Below are 21,270 nucleotides of genomic sequence, written 5' to 3' on the forward strand. Positions count from 1 at the left end.
CACCAGGCTCCTCTGTCCATGGTGTTCTCCAGGCAAGAATACTGGAGTAGGTAGCCATTCCAGGGAACCTTCCAGATTCCAGGAATCAAACCTGGGTCTCCTGCACTGCAGGCCGGTTCTTTACCGTCTGAGCAGCCAGGGAAGCCAACCTGGCCTCTTACTACCCTGGTTAAAAAGGTTAAATACCTGGGTGCAGGGTGTGAATTTTTTAAGCCAATGTAAATTTGGGATGGGGAGCAGGGGACAGCATAGTGTTTTTTCTCATCCTTCAGGTCATAGCTTAAATGTCACTTTTGCCAAGAGAATCCCTTGGTCTAGCCTCAGGGTTCTCAACAGGGGACCATTCCTCACGCCCCAGAGCTATCCAACCACAAATGTCAGTGGTGCTGAGGCTGAGAAAGCCTGGTTTGAACTGTTTGAAAGAGCTCTTTGTCCAAGTCCTGCTTTTTCCATTGTGGAGCTTACGGTGGTCTGTAATTGTCCGCATGGCTGATTTTCAACAGGGTCTGTGTGTGTAGACAGATGCGTACATGCATACTCAGTTGTGTCTGACTCTTTGCAACCCCATGGACTGTAGCCCACCAAGCTCCTCTGTCCATGGGATGTTCCTGGGAATACTGGTGAAAGTTGCCATTTCCTTTTCCAGGGGATCTTCCTGACCCATGGATTGAACCTGTGTCTCCGGCATCTCCTTCACTGACAGGCAGATTCTTTACTGCTAGGGTACCAGGAAAAGTGTGTGTAGATAGACAGATACACAGAAATATACATTATTGTCCATTTGTCTTACTTGGAATCTTAGTCCAAGTGGCAGGGGTCTTTTGTGTCTTGGCCACTGCTGTATGTCCAGGGTCTGGCATGATGGTATACAGTAGGTGCCCCAAAATGGTTTCTGAGTGAATAGGAACCTATAATGAAGGGAATTGTTTTTCTGTATAGAATTTTGATTCTACATCTCCAATTAATATAGATCTGCCTAATAACTCAAAATAGGCTCCTGCTCTACTTCAAACAAATGTGATGCTGGTCCAATCAAATCATGTTGTTCAGGGTAACATGAAATGGTGAAGGACCTTAAAAGAAGTTTTTATAATGTATACTGAAACTTCACCTAATCCTCCACCGCTGAAAAAGAATGGACACAAAGGATTAGACCATAAATGGAGTATCTAATTTAGAAAATGTAACCATTTTAATTTTGTCATTGTAAAGAGGTGTGTCTCAACTAGATTGTAACAAAATTACCACAGCTTATTCCAAAAGAAAATTTTAATACAAGAGATTTTAGAAAATTAAACACATTTGTTTAAAAATTCTATTGTGTAAACCGTAACAGAAGAGGGTAGTTAAGATAATACTACGCGTTTCACAGCCTGTGTGTGGACTTCTCAGCCTCGCTTACATCCAGACAGTAGACTCCAGATTTGTCACCTGTTCCCCCTCGAATAGACAGCTCACAGGGACCCACTCATGGGTGACTACAGCTGGGTCACCATGGATCCTGCAGTCAAAAGAATTCTTCCACCACCAAGTCAGCATCTGATGAGTTAAGCAGTGTGTTTGACCAAATGGTGATGCCAGAGATGGTGCCGCTAAGGTTACAGAGGTAAAGACATTCTTTCTAGGATGGATCCCAGGCAATAAGAAGCCCTAATTAGCTCCACCACCCCCTCACCCCTGGTAGTGCCCATTCTCCAGCTCATCTCAACGCTGGTTTCAAATATGCAATCCCGTCTTCTCTGTCTTCAATCCCAGCTGTGGCAAAGGTCCCCTTGTATGCCATCCAGGGGATGTATGCCATCCCCTCAAGCGATGGCAGGCAGAATTGCCAGAGGGATGTGGCTTCTCCCCTTGCAGTTCGTGAAGGCAGGGATGGGATCTGAGGGCGCAAGGGGGGCATCTTGGCAGGTCAGCTAGTGGTCTTCGGTGAGGATGGCAAATCATCCCTGTGCCAGAAACAACTGAATCCCTGGACCTTGAAACCCTCGTGAATCCGGCCATTCTTCTGTTCTTCTAGTGGGGTTGCTCATCCTTGTTACAAGCTCACCCATCTTTTAGAAAAACCATATATATATTTTTTTTTTCTTCAGAAATGGATTGAGTAAGTAAGGAAACCCATTCAATGTGGTTGTTAGAATTGAGAACTACCAAAATCAGGCCCATTCCTGGCAACAGGCATGCGTGGTAAACAGGATGGTCCGAAATGCCGAGATGAACTGAGCAGGGGCGTTTCCCCTGTGGGCTGGGCAGACAGCTGCTCTGCTCAGAGCGTGGAGAGGGGCAGTGCTCCCTGCTTGCTCCTATCTATCCGGCAGCTCAAGTTTTCTTTTAGAAACATAATCAAGACCACGTGTTAGGGAAACAGGAAAAATGAAGGTTTTGGCATGGTAACGTTAGATAAAATATACAGTGCTACAACTGCGCAATTAGCACAGAAAGCCAATCTGAACAGCAGACACTTAATGTTAAAGAAACAAAGCACGATATTTTGAAAAAGGATCGTTGTAAAAGGCCTTGCTTGTGAGCAGACGCCTGCCTGCTGGGGGCACCCAGCCCGGGGGTAAGGTCCAGCAGGGGTGGCACCATCTGGAGGGGGAGCACTGAGGCAGAGTCAAGACAAGTATTGCCTTTGGGGTAGAAGCTTGAGCGCAGCATGCTCCTTCGAGAAAGCTCTTAGCTCACCTGATGCTTCCGGGCAGGGTCCTTCTCTGATAGGTCTTGGAGGCTGCCCATCCCAGCTCCAGGCTGAGAATCCAGGGGTTGTCAGTGACACGCCCAGGTGAGACGCCCCTTCCAGGGGAAGGTGCCTCCCGTGCACAGGCGCTGTCGGGCTGAGGGATGAAGGATGCTGAAGGTGACTGGTTAGGAGAGGTCTGCTGGGACCTGAGAACGGGCTCTGGCTTCTAGGTGTGGGGCCAGCTGGCAGCTGCACCCCTGTGAAGGTGAGCAGGCGACATGGGGGGTGCTGAGGCTTGGGGCCCTGTGACCGGGCCCTCTGGTGGGTACACTGTCTCATGAGAAAGAGTGGGCGAGGCCACCCCGGGCCACAGATCCCGGGGTACTGGGTGTCAGGGGACAAAAGCAGCACAGCTTCGGATCCCCTGGGCTGGCTGGAGGGTCTTCCTTCCTGTTTCTGGGCCCAAAACCTGGGGATGAATTCTCGGGCCTCCAGTGCCTGCTGCCTCTCGGAACTGGCTGCAGCTGTGTTACCAGTCCTGGGATGTAAACAACTTTGATTGCCTCTGTGTTCTGAAAGGCACAACACAGCCTGGCAGTGCTGTCAAATCCAGCGGTTATCAAAGAAGGCATCCTACGGGCCCCGCCCTGGGTGACCACACCTGGTCCACACACCCTGGCCCACCGCCCTCTCCCTCACTGTTCGCGCCTCTTGCCAGGACTCACAAGATGGTATCCCGTCTCTGCAGCTCCATCAGGGATCCTTCTATGGCCAGGAAGCCCTTAGATGGGCCAGGCTGTGGTATTCACGGCGACCACTGTGGTGTGCAACAGCCTCTCGGGAAAGCCGCCTCCTCCCCCTGGGCCTGACTGTAGAGAGATCTGTGCGGTTTCAAGCCAGGATTCCACAGGGGCTGCAGGAGCAGCGGCTGAGAAAGCGTGCTTCAGGGCGAGGTGTACACCAGCCTAAGCCCTCGCTCCCTGGGAGCTCTGGTCTTCTCTTAAGAAGAGGTGTGTCTGCTTTTTCTGTGCTTTCCTTCCACCTGGGGGAAAAGGAGGGAACAAGACAAGATGCGGGCGCAGCTGGACCCGGCTGGGCTTCCGTCCCGATCGGGCTGAAGCTGCCCCTGAACAGCCCGCTGGGCTGTGCCCTGGGGACTTGGAGGGGCGCTTCCTGCTCCCAGTGCAGGGGGCACCAGAAGGTCAAGGCCTTCTGGAGACAGAAGGGCCCTTCTGTTCCTTTCTGAAGAATGGGGAGCGCTTTCTTAGGTGCCAAAGAATCTTCTGATTTGATCAAGGAGACAGAAGCCAATGTTAGCTGGTCCTTTGTGTGTGTGTGTGTGGAGGGCGGCGGGGTGGGGGGCTGTCTTTCACCTGATGGGTCTCCGGGCGGGGGTGGGGAGGCATCCTGCCTTCTGACTTAGATCGGGTTGATGCACGACGATGACACAGCTTCAGGGGGTGGCATTCTGTGCCCCAGGGTTTCGTTCTCTTTCTCCAGGAGCTGGGGGGCTGCCCCTTCTAAATCCATCCCACAGCCCTGGCAGGGCTATATCATGGCAGAACATTCCATGTGACTCCAGAGGTAAGGCTTTGAGGAGGAGCTGTGATGTGCACGTCACATGCGTATCTGAGCTGAAACCAGACGGACTGAAGATCGGGGTTTCTGTAGGGTCACAGAAACGGGGGCACAGAGGGCAAGCAGCCTGGAGGGGCCCCCGAAGGGCCCCTCGGAACATGCTTTCTACAACCCACATTTGGGAGGGCAGGGCAAGCTTCCCATGAATAATTAAGCTTTAAAAACGGGAAGGCAGAGCTTCTCCTTTCCAAATACAGCCCGAGAATGCTCTTGTGTTCCCACTCAGTATCTGTCTGCCGTAGCGCTGGGTGCCCTTTTTTTTTTTTTTTTTGGTGTTTTTTCACTCCATGCGCAGAATGTCAAAGCCGCTTCCTGGTGGGGTAGTTGGAGAAGGAGAGGCTAGAAATTGTACTCAGATGTGTTTGGGGTCAGGCGCCAACACAGCCTAGCTGATCAGAATCCTTGGCCCTGGAGAATGTCGGGGCGCTGGATCCATTCTGGGTCTCATGTGAACAGAGGGGAAACACCCTGGGTTCAGATCTGGCTGTGCAGCCGTCAGCTGGCCTCAAAGTGACCCCTGTGGAGGGACCCACGTGTGGGGTGGAGCTTTGGGGCAGCTGGAACTTCCAGACGGTCTTGGAGGCCTGGGTGGAGGAGGGCTCCGCGTTCAAGGCAGTGCTGTGGGGTGTGAGAATTCTGACACGGCGCATGTGCAGTGGATCCCTCGGCGCAGAGAAACCACGCTGCCTTTCTAGGACACAGCGTCCCTGGGGTCCTCTGACCCCCACGGGCTGACAGCAGGGCCCCCACGTACACACACTCCCACCTCCATCCACGGAGGACAGCCGGCTTGTGTCGCTCCCCCGGGCCTGGTTCACCAGGTAGAATGTCCCCTCCGAAGTCGCTCCAGCCTCCTTGCGTCCCTGGAGGGCCGTGTGCGAATGTCAGCTCTGACAAGCCTCCCTCGGGTGAGCAGGGGGCGCGCGGCATGGCCCCTCCAGGTCATCCCTTCCAGGGTCTCCACTAAGCACTCGATGATGACCCACGCTGCTCACCCAGGTGTGAGCTGAGGTGTGCTCAGCCCTCTGCATTTCACACAGTTATGCCGCCTTTTCGTCCTTCTTTGTATCAGCAGCTGAGGGTGGCTCCTGCCCAGGGTTGGGGAGAGTTCCACGCTTCTGGATGTTAAAACTGGCCAAACAGCTCTGGTCCCACGGGGGCGATCTGACGCTGCTTCTCCTCCGGTTCCCACCTGCTGCTCGTGGCAGGGGGATGCTCTCTGAATGGGAGGAGCAGAGGGGTCAACCTTGGGGTGCACCCAGGGCCCTGCTCCCACCGAGAGCATACTGGCTGACAGCACATGCACCGTCTTTAGGGGACAATCATGATTTGTTTGGAGTGAGTCACATTCACACAAGTTCACAGAGAGTCAGGCTGAGCTCCACGGAACCCCTAGAGGCCCCCAGAACCTTCTGGAGTGCTTCCCAGAACCGAGTCTCTCAAAGCCTTGAGGACTCTCCTCTTGGCGTTTGCGGCCAAGGCCACCAACGCCTAGATAGCCCAGGGCTTTCCGGTGCAGGTCACCAGGTTGCTGCTGACGGCTGGCCTGACCAGGTGCACGCGGGCTTCCTACAGGGGCCAGTCCTTCCAGGACCACCCAGAGAGGAGGTAGGAAGTTCTCCAAGAGCCACAGTTCCTCATCCCTAATGGCCCCGCTGCACGAAGGCCACAGGACCATCTCCCTGGAGCCTGGTGGCAAGAACTAGGGTGTCTACTGACCACTGGTGGGGCGTGAGCGGAAAGGAACTAGCTCCCCCCACCCCACCCAACCTTCCGTGTTCATAGGTTGTAGCAGGCAATTACATTAAACAGGGGCGGGGAGTAACAGTCATTCAAATTCCCACGTGGGAAAGAGTCAAGAGGTGAATGAACCTTCTGACCAAATGAGACAGACTTGTGCATCGCGACCAGGGGGCTCTGAGCCTGACCCGGTGCCCACCCTCCGGCTGGCCTCTGGGCTGGAGGGAGGGGAACGCCTGGCCCTTGAAGCCCCAGGCGGGGTGCGGGGAGAGCAGAGCCCACATCTGTCCAGTGAGGAGCCGCCCTGCTCTCACACGGCCCAGTTTAATCGGGGTGTCATGCGCCCGGCGGGGCAGGTGTGCTCTCTGGGGTTCACTGGTGGGGGTAGGGTGGTCCCTCCGAGGCGGCAGAGGCCAGCTGCCGTGGCCGGGCTGGAGACAGCTGGCGCAGCACGCAGGGCCCGAGTCCGGGGTGCCGTCGAGGTCAGAGGTCACCGCTCTGGGGCTCCACGTTGCGCGTCTCCCTGGGGTGACCTCGGGATAGCTTGGGGAAGCGGGAAGCCACTTTGGGCCGGCTGTTCTTGGTTAGCGCTTCTCCAGGAGGGGTGATGTCTCTGTAAGACACAGTGGGGAGAATCGGGGTAAGTCAGGAGTTCTGAGGGCAAGTGGTCACAGGCAGGGCAGCGGGGGGTGAGAGGGGAACAGCGGGAGTGGCTCAGGGTCACGGCGGCTGCCTGGCTGGGTGGCGAGAACAACCTGGAGAAATAAACTTCCTGTCTATCGTGCCCAGCACAGTTGTGGGGCCACAGTTCCGGACCCTCTTTTAAGTCGATGAAAGAAGGTTCTGGTCTTGGCTTTCTTCTCACCATTTTCACTGATCTTCCAGCAAAGGCACATTTCAAAGTCAAAGAGAAAGAATAAAACTGCTTTGGAGAACATTGCATTTAAAAGTCAAAAGATGCGAAAACCCAGGAGAGGGAATTCCGGTGGAGCTGGTCCTAAAAGAATAGTCAGAGGTCTGCCCACGTCTAATTGTGAGGGCGTTTACGAAAGCACTGTGTGACAGAGCCAAAACCAGGAAACTACTTGTGAGTCCAATGTGAGGGGTTTGCTGGTACTGGATACAAAACCCCTACATCGCAAGACGCAGCAGCCAGTGAACAAAGGGGTGGCGCAGACATGCGCTTACGGACCAGTGAGGGTATATGCTTCTGCAGACTTAAAAAAATACAACCTAAAACCTAGAGTTATGTTTTATTCATTGGGATGTTTGGACTTCAAGCCGAGAGAGAGCATCTTAAGTGTCCCTGAGAGAACTGCTTCGGAGGTGGGGGTGGCGGGGAGCCAGGTTATATGTATTAAAAGAAGTTTTGCAACAAAGGGCGGGTAGTCTGAATGTCAAAAGGTGGTTGTTATTTAAAGAAAACCGGGTATCTCAAGGGATTTGGCGCTTTTCTATGTACGGGATTCCCTGGTGGCTCAGACGGTAAAGCGTCTGCCCACAGTGCGGGAGACCCGGGTTGGATCCCTAATTGGGAAGATCCCCTGGAGAAGGAAATGGCAACCCACTCCAGTACTCTTGCCTAGAAAATTCCACGGATGGGAGGAGCTTGGTGGGCTACAGTCCATGGGGTCGCAGAGAGTCGGACTTGACTGAGCGACTTCACTTTCACTTTATGTACGGGAAGATGCGAGTCAGGGCTCACTGAAATCATTCCTTTGATGTGCACCTCAGCTGTCTGGGGCGAGTGTCTGAGTTTTCTAGGGGCTCACTGTAGGGAGTGCCTTCAGTCTCATGGCTGCGAGATGGTGGGGATTCTTTCCTTCCTGAGTTTCCTCAGGGGGTCACCATCCATAATTACTGATGCCTATGATAGCCTTTGATTATTGCTATGGCAGGAAATATTCCATTTCTCAATTCCAAACCACATTAAGGCACAGTAGAGAGGGTATACAGAAAACACCTGAAGGATACACTTGTTTACTCCATGAATCTTTGTGCACCCACGTGGGCCAAGCACTGTGCAAGGAGGCACTAGGGCTACACAATGAGCAAAACAGACTCTCTCAGGCCCTATGGAGCTCACAGTCCGAAGGAGGGCTAGAAACATCATGTGCTCGCTCTAAGACTTAGGGTACAAAGCCTGCCTGAGTGGGGAGTCCCAAGCAAGGCAGGAAGTGCCTGGGATGGGGGGTGGGGCCCTGAGTGGAGGCAGCAGCCGGAGGACTCAAGAAGGTGGGGGGGTCCATGGTCTGGTCGCATTTGAAGTGCCTGCTGCCAAGGTCGCCGCTCCAGGCACACAGGGCTGGGGCGGTGAACTGGGCCTTATTTCCCGCAGCTGCTGTAAAACATTACCACACACTTGCGTGGTTTATTACAACATGCTGAGATGTCTTACAGTCCTGGAGGCCGGCAGTCCCCCGTGGGTCTTATGAGGCTACGTCCAAGATGTACCACTTGGAACCAGCAGTGTGCTCGGTAGTGTCTGACTCTGCGACTGCCCTGCCAGGCGCCTCGGTCCATGGGATTCTCCAGGCAAGCATACTGGAGTGGGTTGCCATTTTCCTTCTCCAGGGCATCTTCCCAACCCAGGGATTGTACCTGCATCTCCTGCACTGGCTGGTGGGGTCTGGAATTCTCAAGGAGGAGGAAAGGACAAACGTCGTTTTTTTTCTCTACGTTCCTTAGTCATAGTCACTAATTTTTTTCTTTAAGCCCAGAACTGATGATTACACAACAAACAGCTCAGCTTAAACTCTGTACTAAGGATTATATAACAACAATGTATCCTGCTTGAGAATAGTTTCTCCTTCCTGAAAACCTTCAGATTAATCCTGTTATCTTAGAATGTATATTATGGGAGTGGGTCTGGTAAGATCTTTACAACCTTGAGACAGTCTTTTCATTTATTGTAATAACCAATTAAAAAATTATCTAACTCCCTTGCTTAGACTAGCAGGGGGACACTCTCTGCCCCCCTTCTGATGTCTGTGTCAGAAGCTTGCTCTCTCCCATTTTATACTTTAATAAAACTCTGCTACACAAAAGCTCTTGAGTGATCAAGCCTGGTCCCGAAGCTCTATCTCCTTCTTTGGAGATCACGAATCCGACATCGTTCACTGTAAGCTATCACTGGGAAGCCCCGGAAGGCTCTAAGGGAGATTCTAAAGGCCGGAAGCTGGCCTTCCCAGCTTCTACAGGCTGCCGGCACTCTAAGGGTCACGTCCCCTGCCTCCATCTTCAAAGCCAGCAGGGCAGCCTCTTCAAATCTCTCTGCCCCAACTCTCCTGCCCGGCTGGGTGGTGAGGGCCTGTGGTCCCTGGAGGAGCCGGCTCCTTGCAGGACTGGAGAAGGGCCGGAGTGGGGGACAGTTATGAGGCATGGGGCCAAGACTTTGGTACTTCATTTGGTTTCTCCAAAGGAACCTACTGTGTGAGGATTAGCAGAGGGGAGAGGGATGGGGGGGTGGCCTGCCACTCACAGTTGGCACTTCCTCAGGCAAGTGTCTTGTCGGCTCTGAATGGCTTCTAGGGTAGAATAAATATTTATCCAAAAGAACAGAAATCAGGATCTGGAAGGGCTCTCTCTGCACTCCCGTGTTCACTGCAGCCTGATTCACGACAGCCAAGATGTGCAATTATTAATAACTTAGATCTCTAAGAATGGATTAAAAAAATGAGTTTCATCCAAACAAAGCAATATTCAAGCCTTACAAGAAAAAAGGAAATGCTGACATACGTGAGAGTATAGTGTCCTGCTAAATGAAATAAGCCAGTCATAAGGACAGATAACTAACTGCATGATTCCAATTATAGGAGGTTTCTGAAATAGTCAAACTCCAAGAACTGAAGGGTGGAAAGTAGAGGATGAGGGAGCGGTGAGTAGGGAGTTACTAATCGACAGGCAAAATGTCTCAGTTGAATAAGTTCTAAACTCAAAATGGACTAAAGATCAGATACTATAAAACTCCCAGAGGAAAACACAGGCAGAACACTTTGACATAAATCACAGCAGTATCTTATCTCCTAGAATAATCAAAATGAAAACAAAAATAAACAAGTGGGACCTAGTGAAACTTAAAAAGGTTTTTTGCACAGCAAAGGAAACCATAAATAAAGCCAAAAGACAACCCACAGAATGCAAGAACATATTTGCAAACAAAGCACCCAACAAGGGACCATCAGCAAAATTTACGAACAGCTCACGTAACTCTATGTCAAAAAAAAAAAAAAACCAATCAAAAAAGTGGGCAGAAGACCTAAGTAGACATTCCCCCAAAGAAGACATACAGATGGCCAGGAGGTACATGAAAAGATGTTCAATATTGCTAGTTATTAGAGAAATGCAAATCAAAATTACAATGGGGTTCACCTCACATTGATCAGAATGGCTAACGTCAAAAACTCCAGGAACAATAAATGCTGGAGAGGGTGGAGAGAGAAGGTAGCCCTCCTACACCATTGGCGGGAATGTAAATTGGTATAATCACAATGGAGAACAGTATGGCGGTGCCTTAAAAATCTAAAAATGGAGTTACCATATTGGGCATTAATCTGGACAAAACCGTAATTTGAAAAGATATATGCACCCTAATGTCACTACAGCCCTGTTTACAACAGCCAAGATAATGGAAGCAACCTAAATGTCCATTGAGAAAGGAATGGATAAAAACAAGTGTGTGTGTGTATATATAAATAAATATACATCAAGGCATACATGTATACATAATGTATATATGTTATATATTAACATAATAAAGATATATATGTGTCTATATATACACATATACACACAATGGGATATTAGCTGTAAAGAATGAAATATTGTGATTTGCAGCAACATGGACAGACCTAGAGATTATCATACTTAGTAGTGAAGGAAGTCAAAGACAAATATCATGTGGTATCACTTACATGTAATCTAAAAAATGATACAAATGAACTCATTTACAAAACAGAAACAGTCAACAAGTCTGTTTTTCAACAGACGTGAAAAGCAAACCTACGGTTATTAAAGGGGAAACGTGTTTGGGGGTGGGGGGCAAATTAGGAATTTAGGATTAAGGGATACACACTACTATATGTAAAATAATCAACAAGGACCTACTATACAGCACAGGAAACTCTACTCCATATTCTGTAATGACTTATATGGGGAGAGAATCTTAAAAAAATGCGCATATACCTGAAACTAAAACATCATAAATCAACTATATTCCAAAACAAAATTAAATGTTAAAAAAGATGAGTAAGTTTGAGATCTGTACAACACTACCTACAGTCAACAGTCCTGTATTTAATTTTTAAACTGGAGTGTAATTGTGTTTCGGTGTTTCTGCTGTAGACAACGTGAATCAGCCACATATGTCCCCTCGTCTTGCACCTCCCCCCTCCTGGACCATCACAGCCTGGAGCTGAGCTCCTCGTGGTTACAGCAGCTTCCAGGAGCTACAGGTGTTACACCTGGGGCGGCGGGGGTGGGTGCTGGTGTGTGTGTCAACGCTGGTCTCTCAATTCCTCGTTTACAGCCTCTGTGAGCCACCTGCACTACTGAGATTTAAAGTTGGGTTGTGTTTCTCACTTGGCCCCGTCAATAGAAATCAGGCCACCAAGAAGCTCTTTTAACCGCCTGCTGACCATGTTGTTATAATAAAGCGGCCTGGTGACTCTGGGTCTGGGCAGGAGCAGAAACACTGAGCAAGGCAAAATTACATTCCTCATCCGTCCGATTCTGTTTTAATGTGGGAGGTCTGTCTACTCCCAGGGCTTCTGTGGTGGCTCAGTGGTAAAGAATCTGCCTGACAATGCTGGAAACGTGGGTTTGATCCCTAGGTCGGGAAGATCTCTTGGAGGAGGAAATGATAACCCACTCTTGCCTGGAAAATCCCATGGACAGAGAGAGGAGCCTGGCGGGCTACAGTACAAGAGGTTGTAAAGAGTCGGACAAGGCTGAGCACACATCTACCCCAATTTTGCAGACAAGAAAAGGGGGGTATGGCCCCACCCCCATCATAAGAATAGATCCTAAAGCTGTATGGAATAACAGAAACTCCATATTCAAAGTCAGAAAACCCAGGTGCCTTCACTTAGACCCCTTAGGACCTTAGAGGAAGATACATCACCGCCCCAAGACTCAGTTTTCTGATCTGTGAAATGGGTATAATATTGGTTCTCCCTACTGTTCATGTATCATTCAACACATATGAATTGAGTCTGTTATAAATAGTAATATAAATGGCTCCTTCAAGACCCCAGGATCTCTGAAATAAAATTCAGAGGCACAGGCAAATTCTGGCCAGCAAAATCTTAAGAACTATGATGGCTGAGGCATCAATATATCAAGGGAAGTGGGTATAAGCTTTTATAAAGATTTTACAAATGACAGAAATATACCTCAAGGGAGTTCCTTGGTGGTCCAGTGGTTAAGACTCCATACTTTCACTGTAGGGGGTGTGGGTCAGATCCCTGGTTGGGGAACTAAGATCCCACAAGCTGTATGGCATGGCCAAAAAATAAAAATAATATACCTCCCATTCCTTTTCCCAGCACAGCTCAAGTCTTCCATCTGTCTGTCCTGGGGGCAGGAGAAAGAGAAAGAAACCTTCTCTGAAGAGATCAGACTAGGTTTTCTAGAAGAGGAGCCCTAAAATTTACAGAGACAGAAGAGACCTGGGATTTGGCAGGGCTGTTTGAAGACAGCTTAAGAAATAAGTGAGCAAACAGGTGGATCCATCGGGGAACAAGGGTGGAAAAATTGTGACCTCCTATAAAGGAAGCTCAAACCACAGTTTCCCTCGAGATAAGAGCAGCCCCTGTGCTAAACCCTGGGGACGTCAAGACAACAGTCAGTGTCTACCCTCAAGTTACTCAAAACAGGGGCAAGGGTGGCGGAGGGAGAGGGGGAAATAAATGACCAAATGAAGAATATACACAGCAGTAGACTCAGGGGCTGGGAGGGTCTCTGGAGGGGGGCCTGAGCACTGAGGTAGGGGGTGGGGGGGAGGTGAGGAAGGCTCAGTGGAGTAGGGGGGGAGGGAAAGGGCTTTCTGGGCAGGAAGGGCGCCAGCAACAGCTCCACAGGGAGCAAGACAGGCGGTGGGGCCTGCAGCTGCCCACGTCTGTGTGGGCCAGGGAGGCCTCCAGATGACGCAGGCACCTCTGGGCTACGTGAGTTCTACAACTACCTTTTCAAAGGCGGGGACCCAGTCAGCCCGTGGCAAGCGATGACTTTTTTGGGGGGGGCCACATCACAAACATCTTAGTTCCTCCACCAGGGACTGAAACTGCACCCTCTGCAGTGAAAGAGCAGAGTCCTAACCACTGGACTGCCAGCGAAGAAGTCCCCAGATGACTTCTCAATGGCAACAAAACTCACCCTCAGGTTGTCAGCTTGCCAACTAAGGACACGATACACATGACCACAATCCAACTATTTGCAATGGCCACTGATATTAACAGTAAACACAGACTCAGAATAAAAGCCACTGTTTAAGTGTGATGCCCTTAGGTTAGGGGAGGTCTTACTACTTTGCTTGTGGTTTCTCTCGCTTAGAGAACACTCCCTCTGGGACAAGTTCCAGACCACATGGGACTGTCAGAACCAACGGTCTAGATGACCCTGAGGCTCCTCTGGTACCAGGTCAGTGATGGCGGAGCACGCCACGTTGGGGATATGACTCTCAGGGCCACGGCCTCTTTACCCTGGAGGCCTGGGTCACCCTGCCCAGAGCTGTGATGGGAACATGGAGCCCTGTTTCCTGAACACTGCCTTTATCTTCTTTGATGCTTTCAACCCCCCGCCCCCCACTATCTGCACACCTTCTATATAACACCCAAGATTTTTCTTTACCTCTGTTTTTAGGTTACTTTGGCTTATGCAAAATCATCCATAAACATGGATTTAAGCATACTAATACTAAATTAAAAAAAAAACAAAAACATTTCCTATATATCACCACTGGCTCATTTACCATCCCCAATGGTTGTTCCCTCCTTCAAAATGTGTATTCTTGGTAACATGGGTAAATCTCAAAGGCATTCTGCTAAATGACAGAAGCTAGACTCAGAGGCTACACCCCACCTGATTCCATTCCTAAGACATTCTGGAAAAGGCAAAAGTATACGGACAGAAGCCACAGTGGCGGTGCCAGGGCTACAGATGGGCACTGGGGAGTTCCGGGGGTTGTTCTGGTGGTGATGTGACCCTGCATATCTGCCAAAACTCACAGAACTATACAATGAAAAGGGGAAATGCTACCACATATACATTTTACTTCAGTCTTAAGAAGCCTGGCTGAGAAAGGCTGTATTTAAAAATCTCTGCCTTTCCCGCATGAAGGAGCACCTTGCATCCACTCTGGGTCTCCCAGGAGACAGTGACCTCACCCCTTTCCACAGCTAGGAAGGGCAGGGGCCATGGGGACAGAAATCTGAGACTCTGTCATTTACCAACTGCCTGCCTGGATGGCCACTGATGCTCCCTGGGACTGAGGTTCCTCACCTGTAAGAAGGGATCGCATCACAGTGAAAAGACAATTCAATCAACAAACGGGCAAAGGATGTGAATAGCCAATACACAGAGGACCAACAAGCACATGAAAAGATGCTCAACATCCTTATCAGGAAATGTATATCAAGACCACAATAGGAGGGACTTCCCTGGTGGTCCGAGTGGTTAAGAATCCGCCTTCCAGTTTTGGGGGGAAGGTGATCCCTTGTCAGGGAACTAAGATCCCATATGCCTTGAGGCGACTAAGCCTGAGAGCCACAGCTACTGAGCCTGCGTGCTTTAGCTAGAAGTCATGCGATTCCACGAAGACCCCACGAGCTGCAACTAAGACCTGTCACTGCCAAAAATACACACTTAAAAAAACCCCAACAAAATGAGATGCCACTTCACACCCACTGGGATGGCGACTGTTGAGAAGACAGATGATGGTAAGTGCCAGCAAAGATGGGGGGAAAGCAGAACCCGGCCACACTGCCGGTGGGGGACATTAAACTGTGCAGCTTTGGACCAACAGTCTGGCAATTCTTCAGATGGGTAAACACAGAATGACCACGTGCCCCGGCAATTCTTCTTGGTGTATACTCCGGAGAAACGAAACCACACCCAAGCAGAAACTAGTACATGAATGCGGAAAACAGCGTCATTCATAACAGCCGGAACTTAGAAATAATTCAAATGTGTATCGGTGGAATGGATGAACAGAACGTGGTTTATCCACACAATGGAATTTCACTCAGCCATAGGAGGCATGAATCAATACAGGTGAAGGTGGCAAAACATACCACACACAAAAAGGCCACTCGGCATACTGACTGTTTTGGTGTTAAAGGCACTTGAAAGGAAGTGAATGCAAGGAAACACTCTGACCTTCCCATTTTTCATTAAAGCAGGAGATAGAACTCCCAAGTGAAAGATGTCCTCACCACACCAGAAGGAAAGTCATGTTCTCATTGTTGAGGATGAGAAGTTGAGGTGGAGAGAATTCTGCACAAATAGGTCTTGTTAAAATAACTGTCTTCCTTGGCCCTACTCACATAGTTTAGTTACTTTTCCACAACTGATCCTTTCTGTTCACATAATATAAAATCAGCTCAAGAAACAGCAGGTAGGTTTAGCCAGGCATTTCTTTGGGTCCTCACTTTCTTACTAAGGCTCCCACGTCACATGACCCTTCTACAAACCTGGCTGAGCTTCCCCTGTTCTTCCATCTTATGTTGGTTTGATTCAGACAAGGAGATCAAACCAGTCAATTTGATTGATATTCAAATCAATCCTGAATATCCGTTGGAAGGACTGCTGCTGAAGCTGAAGCTACAATACTTTGGCCACCTGATGTGAAGAGCTGGCTCATTAGATAAGACCCTGATGCTGGGAAAGATTGTGGGCAGGAGGAGAAGGGGACGACAGAGGATGAGATGGTTGGGTGGCATCACTGACTCGATGGACATGAGTTTGAGCAAGCTCTGGGAGTTGGTGATGGACCGGGAAGCCTGGTGTGCTGCAGCCCATGGGTTCACAGAGTCGGACACGACTTAGTAACAAACAACAACAAAGGTGAAAAATCCCAAGAGAGGAGAGAGAAACCACTGCCTTCTCCACGTGCTACCACATGGATGAGCCCGCAGCTGTGCTCGGCGAAAGATGCCAGATGCAGAAATCCACATTATGATTCTACTTGTATGAAAGTCCAAAACAGGGCAAAGTAAACGTGTGTAGTTTCCAGGAGCAAGGAAGGTATGGGCTTTCTCTTCCAAGTGATAAAAATGTACTAAAAACAACAGTGGCAATGGCTGTGTATATGTGCAAATATACGAAAATCTACTGATTAAAAAAAATTTAATTATTTGGCTATATCGGGCCCTAGTCACAGTCTGTGGGATCTTTCAGGGCAGTGCACGGACTCCAGTTGGGGTGCACAGGCTCAGTAATTGTGACACAGGCTTAGTCACCCCACGGATGTGGGGTTTTAGTTTCCTGACCAAGGACTGAATTGCATCCCCTGCATTGCAGGGTAGATTCTTACCACTGTACTACCAGGGAAGTCCCCACAAACTATTGACTTGTGTACACTTTAAATGGGTGAATTGTATGTGAACTATATTTTAATAATGCTGCTTTTAAAATAGCACATGTTAAAAAAACAAAAGAGTATTACAGGGTCTTCTCTGGCAGGCTGTTGACAGCTGAGGGACGCATTCTGTGCCCAGGTGGCTAGCTTGCCAGAGAGGATGCTTAGTAAATGTCCTCTCTCTTCACCTGCTTCTCAACTCGGCTTTGGCCAACCTCCAGCGTGGCTCACTCTCTCTCGGAGGGAACTGTGCCCAGTCATCACTGAGCCCCATCAACCCTGTGGGGCTGCTGGAGACATTTCTGGGGCTGTGAAGGGTTAGTCCTGGAGGCTCAGTTCCAACCAGCGGGCAGGAAACCAGGAAGGCAATGGTGCTGTGGTTTTCTTCCCCAAACCTGCAAGATGCCAACTGTCCTGAGCTGCAGGGACTCCCCATCGCAGGGCTGGGGAGCTTTCTGGGGATGTGGCTTCCCCAGGGCTGACACCTTAACACGTGGCACTCACCTCAGCTAGAACCAGGCCTCCAGCTGGAAGGCGGTGGACAAACAGCCTCCTGAGGTCTGACAGCTGCCCGTGGAGATAGCCCAGACATCCCCAGGGTACCCTCTTCCTCTCCTCTCCTGCGGGGATGGGGGACCAGAGCTGAGCCAACGAGCCCCCTCGTCCTGCCTGGTCTCACGTTCCTGAGATGTGTTTGGCATTTGTTCAGAAACTCACTCCCAGTGCTGGCCACCATCAAGGCAATGAGGGAGTCCAAGCCTGTGAAAGTGGCCCCTGCCAGGAGCCCTGGAGAGGGGAGGACTGCTCCTTTTAATAAGCCTCTGGGGGGCACACTGTCATGGTGTTCCCATTCCCAGCACACAGGTGAAATTGATCCGATGGTCTCAACCACTCATCAGTGAAAGTGACCTCAAGGAGAGATTTGCTGTTCATTTCACTTAGGAAGTGGCTTTCGGGGGCCGGTCAATACTCCATTTGCTGGGAGCTGCCGTCCGAGTGGCTGTGCCTTCAGCGCTGATGGTCTGATCTTCGGTAACAACTTGAACTGGGGAGGGCACATCTATCACCGGGGGACTGCACACCCCACTTCAGCAAATCCTGTACTACATTCTCAAGATCTTTCTTGCGTGATTTCAGTAGTGCTCTGATGGAATTGCCGCTCTCTGTTGGCAGATTTCTAACATTTCGGCTTTCAGCTTTTCTACTCCAAGTTCTGGCCTGGGGGTTACACATGCACAAGTTAGAAGGGAAGAAGGAGGGGACACTCACACGGTGATCCAGTGGCTAAGACTCCATCCGTGCTCCCAATGCAGGAGGCCTGGGCTCCATCCCTGGTCAGGGAACGAGAGCCCACACGTGGCAACTGAGACCCGGCACAGGCAGATTTTAACAAAGGGCAGGGGGTAGCAGGAGGGTGTAGAGAACCCTCTCATCATTAACAAAAGTTAAAGAGGAGCGACCCCGGCTCACTTTATGGGGAGAAACGGAACCAGCGTGCCTGGGTATGAAGAAGGGAACAGAAACAGCCCATAACCCTGCCCTCCGTGGACGACAGCTGTTTGTGCAAGACTGGGTTCTCCAGGTCACTTTCTATGTGCATTTCTCATAGTGGCTCTTTCAATATAAAAAAATGGCTACTTCCTAGAGAGACGGTTTTGAAATCTGACATCCTTTTAAATCAGGGCATCCCTCTCACAGAATGCCACAGATGTTGGTGACGTGTCCTGGAAAAGACGGCTGACAGTGACCATGTGTAATTCCACCAGGTCTGCTCACGGCGGGCTTGCTGTGAGGCCGGTGCAGGGCTCTGCAGTGTTACTTTACGAAGCTCTCCCTCCCACCAACGCTGGGGGGGGGAAGGTCTCTTGTTTCACTTGTGAAAACTCAAGAAGCTGCCGTGGAGGGTGGCTTCCTGAGTCGCAGGCACTTGTGCGATGTCGCACGAGCCCTATGCCACAGAGCAGGACGGAGGTCCAGGCCCACGTTCGCAGCCTCTGGGCTGGGTGGCAGGTGACAGGGCAGTGTTTGCAGGGGGGTGGGTTGGGGGGAGAAGGCTCCAAGGCTCTGGGAAGACTCTACAGTTTGCGAATTTACTCGCCTCGAGTGAGCCTTTTCATGCTCCACCCACCCCCATCTCTGCACCTTCTCTATAATCACCCATTTTAAGAAATTTCTTAGTCTTGTTCCAGGCAAAGGCTCTTAATCTATGGCTGCCACTCACAAATGGGGCTGTGGGGTTAAACAGGACAGCCCAGGGGATGCTCTCTGTCAAGGCGGGCTCTGGCGGTGGGAGGGGCTGCAGGACGGGTGGAACCTGCTTCGAAGGCACGGCTTCTAAAGATCTCCTGATGGAGCCGGGAGCCATGGGACAGGGACGCGCCCCAGAGACAGGGAGCCCTGTTTTGGGGCTGGTGCAGCCCCGCCCTGGGAGGAGGATCCTGAGGAAAGAGCCGAAACGGGGCAAAGCAGCAGGGTTGGGATGACGTCCCAGGGGTGCTGAAGAGACCGCATCCCTAAGGCTCCATGACCAATTGGATGGGGGAGTGAGAATGGGTTTCATTTGTGCTCGGAAACCGGACTATGGGGAGTGGCTGAGCCTGGGTCGGGGGTGCGGGGGTAGGTACAGAAAGTGACAGGTAGATGGGGGGCAGGCATGTCCCTGGGATAAATTATGCTATTAAAAATGTAAAGATGCATTCAGCCTAGTTTGCCAGGAAGATCACGCAAGTCCACACACACACACTGTACTGTCTACCCATGAGCCCAGAGAAGCTAGGTTTCACCCCTCCATGGAACAAACCACGATGGATGAGATTCTGATCGCTACAGGTGGCCCTGAGGCGGACAGGGCTGCACTGGGTGCCTGGCTGGAGCCTCTGCAGTTACAGCTCCTTTTATCCAGAGTGGGGTGTTACCCAGAGTGGGGGTTCTGGGGCTCCTGATCTGACTCGACTGACATCTCAAAAGGTCTGTATATGTCATGTCCTAGGTTGGGGATCTTACCCCGAGAAGTTCTTCAGAAAAGGGGCTAGATGATTCTCACTCTTGCCCTCTAGGACCCCTCTCTGAGTCCTTCATGAAGCCCCCTCTCTGAATCCCGCCACTGACCCCCTCTCAGTCCCCTTCTCACACGTCAGCCCGCATGACATCTCCATGCTAATCACTGTCCATCACCTCAGGGCTGCTCTTCCCCGTTACAAAGCCCGGCCAAACCCCACGCTAGTTAGGCCAAGCAGCAGACCGGGGCGGGGGGAGCGAAAGCCCAGGATGGGGCTACCAGCTGTATCTTCAGTTCATGGCTAACCCACCTGGCCCTGCCCACAGGAGTGACTTTCCTTTCTTCCCTCTTCCCAGATCATCCCTGACCCACCCTGCCTGGTAGTTCACCCAGAAACGGGGTACTCCTCTCCTCCCCCGACACAGGATCACGCAGCCCTGCTCCTGCTTAAGGCCAACCCCTCCGAGCATCCTGGGCCTGGGTTCTCTCCTCGTCTCTGTCAATAGCGCCTATGTGGGACTTCATCCAGACCCAGGGGATCACACGTGTCTAAATGCCAGAGATTCCCAGACTTACACGTTAGCCTTGCCTGCCTTTGAGTTCCAGAGTTAATGAACCCAATGGAATTTTTGGCATTTCCACATGGATGTTTGATAGGCATTCCTGTCTTGAACGTGGCCCAAAGGCGAATTCTGATTTTCCCCATCAAACTTCTGCTCCTTCTCTGGCCTTCACTTCGGTAATTGCTGCAGTTCCCCTACCCTAGTCATTGCGCAAACCAGCACATTGCTTTGGCTTCACCCTTATATTCCTGACCCAATCCAAGCACGGGCCCTTTGAGTTCCACCTGTAGATACACATTCAACGGTCTACTCTGCTCTAACATTGTAGGTCCGACCACCACCTCTTATCTGGACTCTTAGGACAGATTCCCACATACTCTCCCTGCTTCCTCTTGATTCCTTGATTCCTCAAAGTCACCCCACCATTTCCCCTCCTGCACGGCTTCCCTCTGCACTCAGTCAAACCCTTACAACTCGTCCTTACCTCCTCCAGCTGCACTGGGACCCCCTGGATTGCTCGGAAGTCCTCCTCCGAGTCTCACTTAAGTCACCGCCAGTGACTCTGTTTTGATTTCTTTACAGCACCTGTCACTCTCTGAAGCGGCATCTTTACCACCGTCATCCCAGTGCCTAGAATTGTGCCTGGCCCACTTAGCCTTTCGGGCGATGTCCAAGTGGCCTGTAAACGCCACGCTCATCCCCACCAGACTTGTCCTCCCGGGTGGACAGTGCTTTGTCCTCACCCAGAGGAGGTGGCAGCGTGCTCCTTCAGAACCCGGGCCTCGGAATCGGAAAGCCCCGGGTTGATACCCGACTCTGTAACGTACCAGCCGAGTGACTGTGAAAAAGTCACTTAATGGCTCAGTGGTCCAATTTGAAAAGACAAGTAATAACCCGTGTTCAAGTCTCTCATAGAAAGCAGAGGAGGTGATGTCACTTTTATGAGACTGGGAATAAGAAAAATAACAGCCTCCAAAGCATCACCCAGGTCTGTCCCTTCAGGCAGAAGCTACAGTGGTTAGAACAGGAGGGCTGCAGACAGAACACTGGGCTGGGATACAAGCTGGTGTGAACAGAC

The 21,270-nt window shown here is 50.7% G+C and overlaps 1 protein-coding gene across 3 annotated transcripts in view; it reads right to left on the reverse strand.

The window, feature by feature from the left end:
• Positions 1–1,170: 1,170 nt before the first annotated feature.
• Positions 1,171–21,270, reverse strand: part of SNX29 (sorting nexin 29) — a 579,583-nt gene continuing 559,483 nt past the window's right edge. For 2 of the 3 annotated variants that reach the window (XM_043455630.1, XM_043455631.1), the window contains one exon: positions 1,171–6,668. In XM_043455630.1, the coding sequence (XP_043311565.1) occupies positions 6,539–6,668 (130 nt within the window). In that variant the 3' untranslated portion in view covers positions 1,171–6,538. The remainder of the gene's footprint in view (positions 6,669–21,270) is intronic. The other variant, XR_006267027.1, reaches the window with a different exon arrangement.

This window comes from Cervus canadensis, chromosome 32, assembly GCF_019320065.1.
Source record: "Cervus canadensis isolate Bull #8, Minnesota chromosome 32, ASM1932006v1, whole genome shotgun sequence".
Classification (NCBI taxonomy): Eukaryota; Metazoa; Chordata; class Mammalia; order Artiodactyla; family Cervidae; genus Cervus; species Cervus canadensis.